This window comes from Nannobrachium achirus (genome assembly GCF_963921795.1).
Source record: "Nannobrachium achirus genome assembly, chromosome: 1".
NCBI lineage: Eukaryota > Metazoa > Chordata > Actinopteri > Myctophiformes > Myctophidae > Nannobrachium > Nannobrachium achirus.
Genome location: NC_137810.1, coordinates 58,866,838 through 58,884,706, shown reverse-complemented (window position 1 = coordinate 58,884,706; position 17,869 = coordinate 58,866,838). Strand labels below are relative to the sequence as shown.

The 17,869-nt window shown below is 40.8% G+C and overlaps 1 protein-coding gene across 1 annotated transcript in view; it reads right to left on the bottom strand.

Moving 5' to 3' along the window:
- The window catches only part of firrm (fignl1 interacting regulator of recombination and mitosis), a gene marked incomplete at both ends in the record, with an annotated part of 34,890 nt that extends 17,508 nt beyond the window's left edge, over positions 1 to 17,382 (bottom strand). The window contains 14 exons of the mRNA XM_080730612.1: positions 2,028 to 2,110; positions 4,407 to 4,593; positions 5,502 to 5,631; positions 8,250 to 8,398; positions 9,747 to 9,811; positions 9,914 to 10,003; positions 11,896 to 12,030; positions 13,346 to 13,434; positions 14,016 to 14,178; positions 14,875 to 15,015; positions 15,643 to 15,747; positions 15,884 to 15,972; positions 16,254 to 16,293; positions 17,293 to 17,382. Of these exons, the coding sequence (XP_080586738.1) occupies positions 2,028 to 2,110; positions 4,407 to 4,593; positions 5,502 to 5,631; positions 8,250 to 8,398; positions 9,747 to 9,811; positions 9,914 to 10,003; positions 11,896 to 12,030; positions 13,346 to 13,434; positions 14,016 to 14,178; positions 14,875 to 15,015; positions 15,643 to 15,747; positions 15,884 to 15,972; positions 16,254 to 16,293; positions 17,293 to 17,382 (1,556 nt within the window). The remainder of the gene's footprint in view (positions 1 to 2,027; positions 2,111 to 4,406; positions 4,594 to 5,501; positions 5,632 to 8,249; positions 8,399 to 9,746; positions 9,812 to 9,913; positions 10,004 to 11,895; positions 12,031 to 13,345; positions 13,435 to 14,015; positions 14,179 to 14,874; positions 15,016 to 15,642; positions 15,748 to 15,883; positions 15,973 to 16,253; positions 16,294 to 17,292) is intronic.
- Between the last annotated feature and the right edge of the window lie 487 nt (positions 17,383 to 17,869).

The following is a 17,869-nucleotide window of genomic DNA, read 5'->3' as shown; positions in this document are numbered from 1 at the left end:
CAAATATACTTGTACTGTAAGTGCCCGACAGGATAGAGACAGTAGGATGAGAATGAGAATGATTCTGTGGAACTGTGGCTAAGTTTGAGGAGGTAGTCTGGAATGGAGAGGGGTCTGAGCAGGTGGGGGAAAAGATAGGGAGTGACTCAGCAGACTTGCTTTAGAATTTCTCATTTGCCAGATTCTTAGAAATCACCCCTAGTCCTGTGCCAGGCACTCAGTGCCAGATAGTTTAGACAATCACAGGAAAATGGAAATATTTCTGTCTATTACGTAAAATCATCCTATCCTGACCAGGTTTAATTTAATATTTCATCCTGTTATGTAGACAGAGTATAATAGAGTAATAGTAAACACTTAGGTTTCCCAGAATAACGAGTATAAATAATAACCAGTAAGACGCCTAAGGGCAAAAAGCGACCTCGCGATCCATGTATATGGAGATATGGGCATATTGGTTGGATCGGCGGTTCTACAAAAAACATTGTGCAAGTACAGTAACGGCAGGGGAAGCAGCTAAGAACATGGACAAAATCTGAGCTAACCGTTCTCAAGAAATAACGTTTATCTGAGCCAGTCTTGCATCCTTAATTTTGGAGTGCTGCTATAAATTTATATTTATATAGCTGAGCACCCACTGCCTAAACCATGGGTCTTCAACAGGGGGTCCGGGACCCCTAAGGGGTCCTCAGAGTTACAAGAGGGGGTCCTCCAAATCTTTGAGTGATAGAAAGTTTTTTTTTCTTTTTTATATATTAACCACTTGAACCCTAAAGTCCATATTCTGAGAACTTTAGCCAAAAATAGCAAGCTCACAAGCTCACCTTCAGAACTTTAAACAAATCAGACCTTTTTTGGCAGTTAGTGCTGCTAAATCGTATCTCCAATGCATGATCCTATCACACATTGAGTACTGTTTCACAAACTGGTCTTGCACAGGTATAACGACTCTCAAACCCATTGAACAGCTATATAAGAGTGCGCTTAAGGTATTCGATAGGAAACCCCACTCATATCACCATTGTAATATTCTTCAGAGGTACCGTTTTTTGAGTTTCGCTACTTTTAAGGTATTTAAACAGGTCAGTATCATATATAAGACCCTAAATGGTCTATGCCCACCTCCCCTAAAGGAATTCATAAAAAGGAAGCCTGATAGAGGACTCAATACTAGAGCAATCACTAGAGGGGATTGCGAAGTACCGTACCGGGTAACCGCTTTTGGAAAAAACACCCTTTCAGTGCAGGGATGTTCAATCTGGAATGACCTACCTCTAACAATAAGAGACTGTTTGTCATTTCCATCCTTCAAGTTCAATCTAAAAAAATGGTTAGTTGACAATCAAACCTGTGACCATGTATAGTTCTAAGAGTACAGCTCATGCCATGTACGTATATTTTTAACTATCCTTTTTTAATGTAGGGTACTGTTAGTAATATGTGTTGTTTTTTTTTTTTTTTTCTTGGTTCAGGAAAAATAGTATTTGTATGTATGTTCTTAGGCGCCCTCTCCTAATGTAGGGTTACTGTTTGTTGGTATGTATTGTTTTGTCTTCATGTGGGGACTACGGATGAAATTTAGCATTCTTGCTAATTCCGGCTTATTTACATTGCATTCATGTAGTGTTCATTAATATGCATTGTCCCGTCTAAATAAACAAATAAAGTAAGTAAAGTAAAGTCACAACGCCTCGCAGCGCGAGGTGTTGTGGTCTTTTAGATCGGCTATTTTTAGCAAAGAGCTTTGGTGTAGAGGGGAAAAACAGCAGACTAAGTACAGAGTGAAAGGTAAAGTATTGACGGTTCAAGTGGTTAAATATCTGAAAACACAAATTGACATAAACCCCCAAAATACACTGATGATTGTGCTGTCAAACGATGAAAATACAGCATATGGAATCTATGATAAGGTAGTGGGGGTCCCTGATTCATCTCTCTCTCAACTAAGGGGTCCTTGGCCTGAAAACGTTGGAAGACCCCTGGCCTAAACAAATACTTAGTAATGAAGTGGTTTCATATAATCTCACCGTGCCATGAAACACCAAATGTCTGTTGCCAGGAGGGCCGTGTGAGTGTCAGCCTGCAGCAGCGTCTCCAGCAAACAGCGCTCCTGTGACGGAGGCAGAGAGGAAAGGCAGGGAATGTTATCAGAAAATAACAGATGGCAATAATGAAAATAAAAGTTGAAAAAGACCAACAGCCCATTATGAAAGGCAGGAAATCTGAAGAGAAACAACAGCAGCTGATTCAAATAATGTTATGGGAAACAGAATGGTTTGAAAGAATACAACCACTTAACAACACCAATTAACACTCAACAATGTCATTATCGGCATGTTAATGGATCTCCTCAGTGGTGCTTTGGTATTTTCTTTTCAGGAGCGGACGGTCATTTATTGACATCACGTGCGCACCTCTAGAGGATATTTATAACGGATGTCAGCAGTTCTAATGGTGGGAAAACAAAATAACTTTTTTTCTCACTCCATGCAGACTTGAACTCAAGGATATTTTTTTGTTTTTGTCACATTCCTGAGCCAATAATTTGATGATAATTGCGACCGTCAGGTCGCATGTTACTATGAAAAGCTCCACCGGCTATCTGTCTGTCACTACACGTCACGTCACACTTTTGCCTCTACTCTTACCTCTGCCACCGTTGGCCCTATCGATGCCAAACTTTGCACACACACACTCCTTGGATGGCAAATCACAACCTCCGCCCTGATTTCTCACATGGCACTCTTCTAGAACCACCATCAGGCCGATTTTTGCAAAACGCATTTTTGGACACTGCTCCTACAGATCTTGCCCAAAATCACATAAAGCGGTACACAGTATCTCTAAAGTCATGTCATCAACATAGATCTGTCCCATTTCCCATATTCCCCCCTTATTGGCTACGATTGCCTTCTAATCTTTGTGTATGCGACGTGACAGTCGCTTATCTCCCAATTAGGGAGTCTTACTGGTAATAAAGACCTTAGTGTATCCAGTAGGAGACAGAAAGTTGACTCTTTGTGTCTCCTACCGGAATCACTGGTGGTAATACAAATATTGGCTTAGGAATGCAACGAAAACAAAAAAATATACATGAGTTCAAGTCTCCATGGGGTGAGTAATTGATAGAAAATAAGTCTTTTTGGGGGTGAACTACTCCTTTAAGCAATATTTCATACAGCAGAAATAGCCTATCTACAAGCTACAACCCTATGTGATACGATGTGAGCTTATACTGTAGATCTGCTATTTCTTTTTTTACCCTTTTGTTCGCCTATGATGTGCCCAAAATAGGTATGTCAGGTTGAAAGTGGTTAACAATCTTTTTTGTATTAATTCAATGAAAGGGGACTTAGACCTAGGACCTGGCATGTTTGTTGTATCTGAGCTTTTCTAATGGTATAAGGATAGCACATCCTTGATCCAACTCATGAACGATGGGAGTTTATCAGATTTCCAATTACGGAGAACAAGCCTCCGGGCTATGAATGCTAGGACGTTGGCTTGGGGAGACAGACGTAACTGTTGTTTACTGCAATGCATTTCAATGAGAATGGGTAAACTTTATTTTCTTCCTGTCCCGAGCAACAAAAAAAAACGCTGTGACTGCGAGTGGAGCGACCACTCACAGCCAGCGAGAATGGCTGCATTCATTAACATGCAGCAGAAGAAAAGCAGTGTCCGTGCGCTTATGCTTGCGCACCTAGTGTGTTCCTAGCATAAGAGACGCAAGTTGGTGGTGTGAATGCGCCTTAACACATGGGAAGCCAAGATTTCTAACATTTCTAGCTGTTGCTGCTGCCGCCGTTCACTCACGCTTTATTTTGAAGAGCCTTGGAAGCTTCGTGACGATTGAGGAAGAAAATCCATTTGTTTACAAACGCTCGCGAAACTAAAATCCAAACCGGGGCCGACCATCGCGGTAAAGTGTCGCCGTGAAATCAATCAGATCTCTGCTTCCCTGGCGTTCTTTGCACCTCATTCATAGATAAAGCCCTTTTTATGTTTCAGCCTAGAATGGAAATCAATGCAGCCTTGTCGCACCATTTTCTCTAGTGTGACGTATGGACTAGGGTCATTCACAGGACACACAGCATGCACGCAGAGCTGTACAGTTAACCCTTTGTTGTCTCGTTGAGGAACGAGACAACTCCTTTTGGCAGAGTGACCCCTAGTGGCCTTATCTCGTTACTGAACGAGTTTGGCCCCTTGGGTGTTAAAGAATGTTCCCATGTCTCCTCGGTGATCTCCAAATGTAGGTCCCGCTCCAGACCGACTTTGTTTTGTCCAAGAGAGTGGTTTAACAATCTTAAACCGAACACACCCACGTTAACCAAAACACACCGATATCTCCTCACATAATTGTTCCCCCTGTTGAGATAAAACTGTAAATGTGTTGTCCTCACCAGTGTGGGGAAGAAAGCTGGGGGCAGGGCGGCTACGCTGGCACAGAGCTGCACGCAGACATGGTGGTGCAGGGTGACCCTGCCCTGGGCCTGACCCTTCATCATGACCCCTGGTAACATCACGGGTACTCGTCGCTCGATGCAACACCGTTGAAAACTCTGGAGCACAGCCTGGAAGAGTGGGAGCCTTGGGAATACAGTACAGAGATACGGATTGTGGTCTGGTTATCATTTCCAAGGAGCATCAGTGTTCCTGTGAGGTAATTCTGAAGATTAGCGATTAAATAACAAACGAATAAAACTAAAAAAATACACGTTTTAGAAGCATTTTAGTGAATAACTACTGTATATTGCACAATCTATTACAAGTTTCTACACTCTCTCTTAACTCACTGTAAAATTGTCTATATTAAACATTTGAATTTAAAGTGATCCCTGACTAATACGACAAATATGTCTTAATACATTATAATTGTCCTCTATAACTACAATGTAAAATTAAAAACACCTTAAATATTTTATTTCTTCTAGAAATAGCTAATCTTTCACTCAGTAGGGGAAATGCCTGTCGCAAGTTGATGATGTCATAAATGTCATGTGTCATTTTTATGGCATGCATGTGCAAAAAAAAAAAAACACAAACACATTTGAAATATTGATTTGATGCTCATATTAACCATAGGAAGTATTAAGTTTGTTTTTATTTTCACATGCATGCCATAAATTCCATAGGGATAGATCACACTTGACATTTATGACATCATCAACTTGCGACGGGCATTTCCCCTATTGAGTGAAAGATTAGCTATTTCTAGAATAAATAAAATAATTGAGGTGTTTTTAATTTTACATTGTAGTTATAGAGGACAATTATAATGTATTAAGGCATATTTGTCGTATTAGTCAGGGATCACTTTAAGACTTCTCAGAATTGATTAACAAATCCAAGAAATGCGCTGCTTTTCTGATAACCACTACCATGGACTTGACTCACCGTTTGGCCAGACCAGCTCACATAGTTTATGAGTTACTTTAATCAAAACAAAACCCTGTTATCCTAAGGGAGACATTCTAGTGCTATGACGGAGTCATTACCTGGGAGCATCCTCTGGGAATTGGCTGCCCTTATGCCAGAGATGCATCACCTCCTCTGGCTGGGAAGCCAGCTGGGATAGGACGCTAGCCAGCAGAAGACAATGAGGAAGCTCAAACTCTGGACTAAACCCTGCATTTAAACATAAAAGGCAGTTGGTCAGGAAGAGCGGAAGGCATCATTGTATCATTGCCCCTCCTGCTACTACCACCAGTGGGACTAGCGTGTGAATATAGTAATGTATGGTTGGCAGTCAGCCATTCGCACTTGTGGGCCAGCACTCCGATAACAGATTTCCTTTTAATGGAAGGTTTGCATGCTTGCAGCAGCAATGAAAGTCACATGGGTCGCATGCAAGTGACATGTTTATTAGGTATAATGCCAGAGACTGCCAGGGTCGTTGGGCTGTATTGTGCCCCCATTTCTGACATCAAAGGCTCGTAGTTGGCAAACGTTATTTCCACAAACAACTCTTAACATGAACAGTGGCACTGGAAGTAGGATCATGTCATAATATTCCATCTCAGAAGGGAAGCAGAGCCATCATCCTTGGCATACTACATGAACAAGTATTGGTGGGAAAAACTTCATTTCAGTGAATGAACGATTTTGTTCATGTTAACGGCAATGATCACCGATCACCGTTCACCGTTCAGTAGCGCTATTGTTTTGTGAAAAACAACTCAACCACACTGCTGTCTGTCACGGGAACAGCTCTCCCGTCCTGTGTGTGTGTTGTTTGTTTGTTTGTTTGTTTGTTTGTTTGTTTGTTTGTTTGTTTGTTTGTTTGTTTGTTTGTTTGTTTGTTTGTTTGTTTGTTTGTTTGTTTGTTTGTTTGTTTGTTTGTTTGTTTGTTTGTTTGTGTGTGTGTGTGTGTGTGTGTGTGTGTGTGTGTGTGTGTGTGTGTGTGTGTGTGTGTGTGTGTGTGTGTGTGTGTGTGTGTGTGTGTGTGTGTGTGTGTGTGTGTGTGTGTGTGTGTGTGTGTGTGTGTGCGCATGAACGAAAGCATGAACGTAACAGTTTCAGGAAGTGAACGAATTTGTTACTGTTCACAGCAATGAACCAGTTCTTTTGAACGAATCACGAGCCATCACTATGAACAAGAGGTAAGCTGAGGACAAGCCCTCCTATACAGCAACATCCTGAGTGAAATTCTAACTCAGCCAGCAGAAGACAGGCCTCTAGGTCAGAGTTTTACAACGTGGGTGCTGTGACACCCTAGGGTGCCGTGGTGCCAGTCCAGGGGTGCAGCAAAATAATCTGATATTATTTGGAATTCATCAATATCACTACATCAATTCACTATGCTTAGTAAAACAGACCTGATTTGCACTGTACTTGATGTGTTTTTTTCCCCGGCTTCTACCCCAACTCTCTTCACCAAAAATAGCCGATCTACAAGCTCACAACGCGTCACGTTGTGATGCATTGTGAGCTTGTAGATCAGATATTTTTGGTGAACCTTCCCCCCAGAATAGGGATGCTGGGGTTCAAGTGGTTAAACGTCAAGCATGAATTTATTTTTCAGTCAGTTTAGACGGAAACAGATATTTCCTCAATATGATGTAAGTGTCAAAGAATTAACAGTGTAATTCAGGGGTGTGCAGGATGAAAAAGTTATTTACAGGGAGGTCTGAGTCGACAAAAAGTTTGAAAACCCCTACTAGGTCAATGGCCGTAAACTGGCACACTCGGTTGATAACTACCAGCGCAGTGTTTTCCCTGCGTTCCACGCAGCAGACACTAACAAAAATATCCCGTCAGAGCTGAGACTCCCAACTACTGTGAGTCACTTGGCGCTCAGCTGTCAATCACAGGTTTACAGGTGTATCCTCTCTGTCTGACAGGCCAGATAAGCACCGCTATGTGTTATTTTAAAAAGCCATTTCAGGAACGCTCCCCCTTATTGGCAGCATTCTCCGTCAGTAGCAGACAATGCTCCATCTGCTTGGAATAACTCCACAACTCAGTTCACTCCCTTCTTTGGGTCAATTCAGGCCCAGGGCTATAGTTTTCCAACAACTTTGTTCAAGATTGTAACTTCTTTATTTAAAAAAAAAAAAAAAATTTAAATGTTGTTTATCCGTTTTAGTTTTTGAGTATTTTAACTTTTTTTGTATTTTCTGTCTTCTGATTTGAGTATTTTTCTTATTGCTATTCTGTATATGAATTATGAACGACTCTTGAGTATTGTATTGAGTATTGTATTGTATCTCATCTACATTGAAAGTGAAGGCTTGCCCCTCAATTGTACTCCTTGTTGAAATAAAGGTTATGGTGATGATGATGATGAGTGTAAAGAAGTGGATGAAATATTTTATTTCCAACTAGTGTGGATCGATTCTTCTAAGTACTGAAGGAGATGGGTGGTTATTCTAGGTTGCTGGAAATGGGGACGTAACATACAGTACAGGCTGTGTTGATGTACACCAGTGGTTCTCAAACTTTTCAGTCCGGGACCCCCAAAATAATCATATTTTAACTGGGGACCCCCCCACCCTGACGAGCACTAAGAGTTGAGGCATTACATTTTGTATAACACGGTTCTATAGTGAAAAAAAAAATCTACAAGATCGGCTATTTTCAGTTTTCCAAATTTCTGTCTCTAATATTTGACTGGTTGAGAACAACTGATGTACAGTACGTTGGCCACCGAAATCCATGATGTTCTGCATCACTGTGCCTGGCAATTAGTGACACGACACGTGTGTCAACAATCTCATGGACTGCAGATGTTGCCGTGTACTCACGCTGGTCAAGTCGGAGGGCAACCTCTGCAAAGGGCCGCAGCGGAAGGAGCTGGGAGAGCAAGGCCTCCATGGGAACCAGTGCAGCCGCGTTCAGCTCCTCAGACAGCGGGGAGGGAATCGCCAGGGCGCTGAGGCTCGGAGGAAACTTACTGAGTGTGACAAGACAAAATGTTGCATGTCAGGGGTCTTCAATGTTTTCAGGCCATGGACCCCCTAGCTGAGAGAGAGATGAAGCAGGGACCCCCCTGCTTCATCTAACCACTTGAAAACGTCAATACTTAAAGGGGAAGACCACCCATTTTCAATATTGAACTATGTATCTAATATACCTTAGCTTAGAGGAGTTGTGTGGAAATAAAAAAAAAAGTTCCTTTCTGTGTTGTCTAGAACTGGAGGATTGATTTTGGGGTTTGTATTGTTAAGTACAATGTGTGATGTCATCAAGTTGTAATTTGCAATACAAACCCCAAAATCAATCCTCCAGTTCTAGGCAACACAGAAGGGGAACTTTTCACACAACTCCTCTAAGGTATATTAATGACATAGTTAAATATTGAAAATGGGTGGTCTTCCCCTTTAATAAACTTAACCTTTCACTCTCTGCCAAACCTCTCAGCCAAAAATAGCAGCTCTACAAGCTCACAACGCCTCACAGCTATTTTCGGCTGACGTTCTGAGAATATGGATATGGTTCGAGGATATGGTTCAACTTCAAGTGGTTGATATGAAAAAGGAGAAAGAGGAGGACCCCCTGTAGTAACTCTGAGGACCCCCTAGGGGTCCCGGACCCCCTGTTGAAGACCCTTGTTGTATATGTTTTTATTTTTGTAACAATTTGAGAATTGCTCATAAAAAGGTTGCTCTTACTATTTTTGTGTGCGCGCATGTGCGTGCGTGTGTGTCCCCTCTTATGTAAGAAATATATATATATATAAAAAAGTAGGCAATGCACATGCCCACAGTTCTTTAAACATGACAGTGCTGGACCCAAACATAATCGAGTGAAGAGAAAGGAAAAGCGAAAAGGGAAAAGGGAAGACAAAGGGAAAGTCCACTCCTCACACGATACTGCCCCTCCGTCTTTTGTGTTCATTATCATGTGCGGACATTCCCTTTTTCTTTATTTCATCTCATGCAAGCCTGTTGCCCTCCACTGTGTGTGAATGGTCAGACAGGAAGGATATGACCCATCGCTGGGAAAAACCTGTAGTAAACAGGCGCCTCTGCTACTGTGACCTACCGAACACACAGGTTCCCTATGGCCCTATTAAATACACATTAAGTGTGTGTGTGTGTGTGTGTGTGTGTGTGTGTGTGTGTGTGCGTGTGTGCGTGCGTGCGTGCGTGCGTGCGTGCGTGCGTGCGTGCGTGCGTGCGTGCGTGCGTGCGTGCGTGCGTGCGTGCGTGCGTGAGTAACTCTGTATCTTAATAATGCTCAGTATGTAATTTAATGTGGGTATAAATTGGTTTTGCCTCATAAGTTAAACAAAACTTTACCTGGTGATCTGGAGGTAGAGTTGGTGAAAGCGGGAACAATATTTTGCCAGAAAAGATCTGAATTCCTGTTGGAAAGGCAGTGTGGATGAATTCACATTTCAATAGTTCAAGATGTGTGTAATCAGAGTTGAAGGAAATAAAAAGCAGGGAAGAACCTGATCCTTTACCTTTATGTAATGAACTAAAGTGTTGGCAAAGAATCTGCACATCTTTGTGGTTTTCTGGAACAGCTTGTATTCTGGGCTCTGTGCAGTGTTCTAAAAACAAACAAAAAAACAACAAGAGCATCCGGTTAATCATCAAAACAAATCTTTTCTTTCTTTTTTAATTTAGCATCTATACCATTATAATGAAAACCAGCATAGACACTGTGTATTTACACAATACTTATCGAATCCGTTTTAACATTTTGTATTATCGCATGGAAACTCCATGGGGGTAGTCATATCAATAATCAAGCTTTTGGACATTTTGAACAGGCAGGTTCTTACGGTTTGCGGCAGCTATAGAGGGTATGCGCGTGACATCATCATCATACCCGGAAGTTATGCAGGAACGCCTACTGAGTGGCAAAAAAATACTTTCTGTCCTCGACAGCCCATACATCCAAAAAAAAAAATCTGATTGCATTAAATGACGTTAAACTTACTTTGCCATTCACTTTATGCATGCTCTATTGCGCGTCCCAACTTACAGTAAGTGCTATTGATATGCTTAATGGCAGCTAACACTTCATGGCAGAATTTCTGCACTACATTGTACATTTGCACACGTATGGATTGATATTGCACTGTATGGAGGTACGGTGTGAATTTCTATTTCCCTGCACGCTGCACATTTGCACCTGCTTGAACTTCCATTTCCCTGTACTAGCTCGTAGCACTGTGATTTACTGTGTGGAAGTTGTCTATGTTGTCTTTTTGTATTCTATTTTTATGTGAGCCTCGCTGCAAAACAATTCTCCTCGTGGGATAATAAAGTTAACCTTAAACCTTGAAGATAACAGGACAACAAAACACAGCGATATCAGCAAATCTTCCCCTCTCCAAATCCAGGTTATGCTTATTGCTTAACACCTCAAACCTCACTCATTGTTTCGTTGAGAATAAACAGCATAACAAATGGGTCACATTTGACTGATTTACTGTATTGTGGTGTTTTTCTTTAGCAGCCAAAGCTGAAAATAAAGGATTTTCCCTGCAGGAATCAAATTAACTATCAAATAAGACCTGGAATTATATTATATTTTAGCAATTAAAAAAATAGCAGATAAACAAGCTCGCAGCACGGCACTGTGTGCCGCGCTGCGAGCTTGTAGATCTGCAATTTTTTAAAATCGTGAAAGTGTGTGCAAATCTTTGAATATATCTTTTTTTAAAGTGAACATTTGTAACTCAAATATTTACTTCTGGGGTGGTCTCTGATTCATAATATTTTGAGACGGGGGTCGGCGGCCAAACACATAATTCTAGGGGTCCTTGACATGAAAAGGTTTGAGAAAAACATGCTTTTTTCAAAAACCTTAGAAGGGTTTAGAAGGCATTTATAGAATCGGGTGAAATTGATTTTAGAAAAACTACCTTTAGTAAAAATGTTCTCTCCATAAATGGTTGCCAATATTGGAACCAGCTCCCTGCCTCAATTAGAGAGATCCCCACATTCGGTGCTTTTAAAGGGCACTTGAAGCAATGGTTAAAACGATCACAAACATGTAACCACCTATAAGATAATAATTGATGCCTGTACGAATTACTCTGTTAGGTTAGTCTCTCCTGTGTGGTTTTTAACTTACTAGGCACTTTGTCGCACTAGGCACTCTGTTGCGCCAAGCACCTTGTTTTTGTTGTGTTGTTGCTCGCCCCGTATTGTTCTGTTCTTTGTTCTTGTTAGTCCTGTTTTGTTTCATGTTTTATGTCCTGAGGACAACGGATGAAATCTAGCTTTAGCTAACTCCGGCTGGTTTACACTAAGATCCTTGTATGTTGTATTATGCAATATGTCAATATCTCTGTGTTCATGAACTGGTACTGTCCTGTCTAAATAAACAAATAAAGTAAAAGTAAAGTAAAGTAAGAATATTGAAAGACTTGCAAAAATGTTTGCACGTTTTTCCAAAAATATAGTTATGGTTATGACCATGTATTCCTACCTGCAGGCCAGCCTCTCTGATCTGCTCAGCCAGCTCCAGACAGCTGTCAAACGATGCCAGCAGGTTGTCACACAGACTGTTGCTGATGTCACCGTGACGTAGATGCTCCTCCACCAACGACTGGTACCTCACACTCTGTCTGCACAGTGCACACAGGAACGGTAAAAAGGTAAATGGAACTGCTATTTACTGTATATTGCACCTTTAGTCTTTCCAACCATTCAAAGCACTTCGCAATGTACACAATCACACACCAAATACACAGTTAATTGTAATGCGGTACACATTCACAAACCAACGGCAGAGGTAAGCATTCAGCGCGAGCAGGGGATCGAATCGGAAACTTTAAAGGGATATTTCACTTAAAAATGTTGGTCTTTATTGTCTAATCAGGCTTTTGGGAATACCCAAGACAGTTTTTAAGTTGTTTGATTTAATATTTAGATATTTGATATTCATTTCATCAGAATGTATTTTATTTAATATTTGTATTGTATTCAATTCTTTTCATTTTCCAAAATAAATGTAAAATAAAAATAAATGAAAAATGTAATTGAAAAAACACAGCCACATCACATTAGGAGGACAGTATGACTCACCAGAACCAAGAACGGGTGTTTTTGATTAATCTATCATGGTTAAAATGGAGTTTGAAGTTACAATAGGTTTGTATAGGAAGGAGGCGTGTCGTGTCTGATAAAATGAATATCAAATATCTAAATACTCAATGAAGCAACTTAAAAACCATCTGGGGAGTTCCCAAAAAGCCTGATTATTAGACAATAAACTGACAAAATATTTTTTTGAAAGTGAAATATCCCTTTAAGATTGAATCAATAAATGAAAACCTCTCCCAGTCTATGCATTGTGTAGAACATACATGTGCAACAGGCAGCCCGGGGGCCACATGCGCCCCCCACCTTCACTTAATGCGGCCCTCAGGTTAATATCAGAATACTGATATTAACTATTGATTTCAGCTGTTACAATTCCAAAAATGCAAACCCACTTTAATGACTAGTAGTATTATTTTTTTTTACGTCCAATGTATTTGTAATTAAGTTCATAAAGTTTACATAAGTATAACTAAATGCATGTGAAATTATGCAAATAATATGTTAGATTTCAGGGTTCCAATTAAAAAATAACAAAAGATAATTCAAGATTCCAACTCAGAAGTAGCAAAAATAGCAGATCTACAAGCTCAAAACGCGTCGCGCTGCGACGCGTTTTGAGCTTGTAGATCGGCTATTTTTGCTACTCTTACTGAAGATAAGAGGTTTTTGCTTGACAGTAACAATATATGCAATGTGGCCCTCTGGCGTGAGTGTGGAAATATAGTGGCCCTTTCCATCATCAAAGTTGCCCACCCCTGATGTAGAACAAAAGCAATGTCACTGGCATGGGGATCTGAGAGAGTGCCAAGATCAGTGGCAGCAGGCAGCACTACTAACTTGATAATGAATTTCCACGTGTTGGCATGAAGTGCTATGTCCAGCTCAGAGATGACGGAGCAGATATCCAGCAGGCTGTGAATCGCTGAGGAAAAGAACACAAGCGTCTTTGATGAAACAACAAGTGATGTGTGGTGGCATAGGAACACAAATAAGTACTACTGTGTTATGTTATCACAAGCATAGGGCTGTCACGATTATGACATTTTACATGACGATTAATTGTCACTCAAATAACGATTTAATTGTGTTTTTGTCGTTGACAATTACACTTCTGTTTGGCTTGTAGGCTTTGTTTGAAGTTGCCCATGGCAGATATGACACATAACCTAAATATACAAAGGAATGACTGACATATTTGACAACTTTATACTTAAAAAAAGAACATTGATAGTAGAAATAGCCGATCTACAAGCTCACAACGCGCCGCGATACTATTTCCACTATTTTTGGAAATGTTTGAAAAAATATATACATTTTTCAACATGGAAACGATTATGACAAAATAATTGCGATTACCGGTATGTCAACTAATTGTGATTAGAAGATTATGTAATAATTGTGGCAGGCCAACACAACACAAGCATGGAGGTTTATCCATCTGTGAGTGGGCATTATGTGCATGCAGCCACATGTGCACATGCATGTCCACACATACACACACACCTGTGACAACATCAGACACCTCCTCTTCTGAGGCACTGGTGTCCAAGCATATCTTGTCCAGCAGCTCCATAAGAGCTTTGTGCAGGGAGTAGGCCTCCTTGAAGAGAGCCTGGAGCATGTCTGACACCAGGGACAGGCGGCCACAATACACCACCTCACTCTCCTGGAGGAAAGGATGACACAAGATATGTTGTTTTAAATAAGAGTTAAAGAAACGCACCCACACGCGCGAGCGCGCACACACCCACCCACCCACACACACGCACAACACAAACACAGGGTTGCAAAGAAAACGTTGCGATTAGCTTATTGATGAAAAGGGCCTTTGTCGAGGGCATTATAAAACATACAGCATGTTTCAGTAAGGTACAATTTAAGTCAGAAAAACATCCATTTCACCAATAAATACATGTTGGACTTTTTTTTACATTCATTATCATTACCTCTGACTGGCTTTTTCAACCTAGCACCAGTTCTAATGTAAGTTGTGCGTATTACAAGACTTTATTTTGTGAAATCAGGGTTTCCTGCAGCGCTTTATTGGCCAGGCGGGCCACACGGCCTAAAATCTGTAGCACCCGACAAGAGTCTGGTTAAAAATTATGCAAAATTCCTCCTAAACGTGCAAAACAAACTATACTTTTGCGTTTGTGTTTGTTTAAGCAACTTCTCCTCCTATGTTGAGGGCAAAAATAAGAATTCATCAAAATTAAAGGAATTAATTTAATCGAATGAAGGAATTAATTAATTAATAAAATGTGGCGGCGTGTGCAAAGCGTGCACACCAGAGTCCCCCCCCTAGCCTACCAACCTGACCAAGCTTTTTTCCTGCAGGAAACCCTGGAACTATATCATTTACCTTGCAGTGCTGGAAGGTATCCCTTAGGACTTTAAGGATACAAGAGGGTAAAGTGCGAATAGTATCCAGATCGGGAATTCTCTCGAATGAGCACACGTGGCGCACACATGCGGACATCGCCTCTATTATCTGCACCATTGCCTGGAATATACAGAAATACCCAATTACAAATGCTCTTTGAGAAAGAAACACTCCTTTCACACAGTGAAGCCTAGTTTATGCTCTGTCGCGCAATGTGTCAAAGAATAGCAGACCTTTAACCTCACTATGCGTTGTGTCCGCAACACGTGAGTAGGGATCGCCAAATGGAGAAATGTTCTTAACCGGTAAGCGTAAGCGTCTCAGCATTGTCAGCGAGGCGCAGTACATGTATGTGGTTCGCGGCCCCAACAGGAGCGGAATTGGGAGCGGAGGACGGTCCTCGATCGCTCCAAGCCATTCTGGTTACCAGTAACCGATCTTACCGGGTAATGGTTAACCGTTGGCTATCCCTAGTTGTGAGCTTGCAGGTCAGTTATTCTCACCACACGACACGGTTGCGTGACTAAGTACTGTATGAATCGGGCGTGTTAGGTTTTACATGATAACACAAGAAAAAGGTTTGGTGTGACCCGGTGAATGTTCTCTAGAGTAGTCTAAGGCAAACATTACGGTATATATTTGAACTTTGCATATACAGGTGTATGTGTGTTTTAGACCAAAGCGATCCACATTTATGCCCAGCTGCTCACTACATGTAAATAGAATAAAGCAACAGTATAACACCACCTGTAGAACATTCCTCAGTGTGGCACGCAGTGCTGTGTTCTGACTGGACAGCTCTCCAACCTGGTTTGAGATCTCCTTCAAAAGGCTATCAAACATCTCCACGGCCTGCATAATATGTTAGAATACACACACATTGGTCATATACTGTATATACATTATTTACGCACACAGAATGATGGTTACATTGACATTTATTCCCAAAGGAGTACCACAAAATGTATGAGAAACAGATGTTCTTCACCTTAGGTAAGACCTTGGAGAAACAGGCCTCCTCGAGCTCTTGGAGACCGATATGAGGGAGGAACATATCTGTGATAACCTTTAGTATACCTGTAGTAGAGACAGTTAGGGCAGCCATGATTACAAAATGTAAGTTGACCATGAATTGTCATACAAATAATTGCGATTAACGATTTAATTGTTTTTAGGCATTGAAAATTGGAGCATATGAAAAAAGTTGTGAACAAAAGTTGCACATGGCAGATACTGTATGACAAATAACTAAGACAAATAAATAAGAAATTACGGACATATTTAATAATTTTATACTTTAAGAAAATTGCAGAAATAGCTGATTCACAAGCTTACGAGCATATAATGAACTGACTTACGTATATGATCCTCCCAGCTTTCAGATTTATGATGCAGAGAGTAGCAACAGCTAAGGAACGCAATTATTATATTTCAACAGTTAAAAATTCATATAATGCTGATGCAGCAAGTGTTACCATGCCACAGTAAGTTAAAGCTGTTATAAGGCTGCTGATATTTTTATGAGCATGTAGTTTATAAATACACACAATATAACTACATCTACAGCCGCAAGCAACTCAGAGGGTGTTTGCATTTTTACTGCAGCCGTTAAGTCACAATTCCATCCATAGAACGCACCAATATTGCACCACCAGCATCTCTATGGACAGATTGGGGTCACCCATCCTCTTAATAATAAGCCTTTGGTTTCACAGAACTCCACAGTTCTCATATGAGCAACTTTCAAATCAACAAGGAATGTGACTTAGAGGGCAATGCAAACACTGTCAGCGTATGTGAGTCTCTTACAGCTGAGGTTGCAGGTGATCTGGTCGCCCAACTCTTCCACCCTAGTGGTTGACAAGTACATTAGCACTGCCTGAAGCTTATAAGGGCAAAAGCTGCCAGGAACAAAAAGAGATTCTGAGTTTGGAAGACCAGCAAGTTTGGGCTCCCAAACATCAACAACTTGCTGTCCCCTCCGCTCCGTCCCCCACAATGTTTGGTTGTGTTGTGGTGGATAGTGTAGTGCAGTGGTTCTCAACCTTTTCAGGCTGTGACCCCCCAAAACAATCATATTTTAACTGGGGACCCCCCACCCTGACGAGCACTAAGAGTTGAGGCATTTACATTTTGTATAACACGGTTATATTTTACGAAAATAGCAGATCTACATGCTATTTTCATATTTTCTGCCTAATGACAACCTTTGCCGGACGACCTTTGCCACATGTCATTCCCCTTCTCTCTCCCCATTTCCTGTCAGCCTACTGTCCTATCAAATAAAGGCATAAAAAGCCCAAAAACAAATCTTAAAAGAAAAAATAATAATTTGGTTGAGAACCACTCATGTATATTCATTCCTATCGTCAAGTGAGTCAGCACTTTAAAGGATATAGTAAGTTTGGGCAGCACAGATGTCATTTCTTGGCGACAGGTGTCCTGACTCCACTGGACCACCTCCTCCAACAGAGTGGTCTGCGACATATCCACACTCATAGAATGGTCTATAATAAATAATAACACACATAACATCTCCACAGTCCACTCTCACAGAATGGTCTAGAATAAATAACACATACAACATCTCCACACTCACAGAATGGTCTAGAATAACTAACACATACAACATCTCCACACTCACAGAATGGTCTAGAATAAATAACACACATAATTTGTTCCACAAAGGAAATTAATATCTAATCCTGTGTTTCTTAAACTTTTCATGCATTATGCTAGCCTTGGATCAAGACTATCTTCATTAGATGTATTTTATTGAGATTTTTTTGCTTTAATATAGGATACGAAAGCACAAGTCAGACTCTGTTAAATATCTAGTATAATCTTGCAGTGGTGTAAAGTAACTAAGTAGATTTACCGTACATAAGTACTGTAAGTAAAAGTTTTATGTGACACACTGTGAGCTTGTAGATCTGCTATTTTCAAAGGATTTGTATACATTTGAAAACTTGAA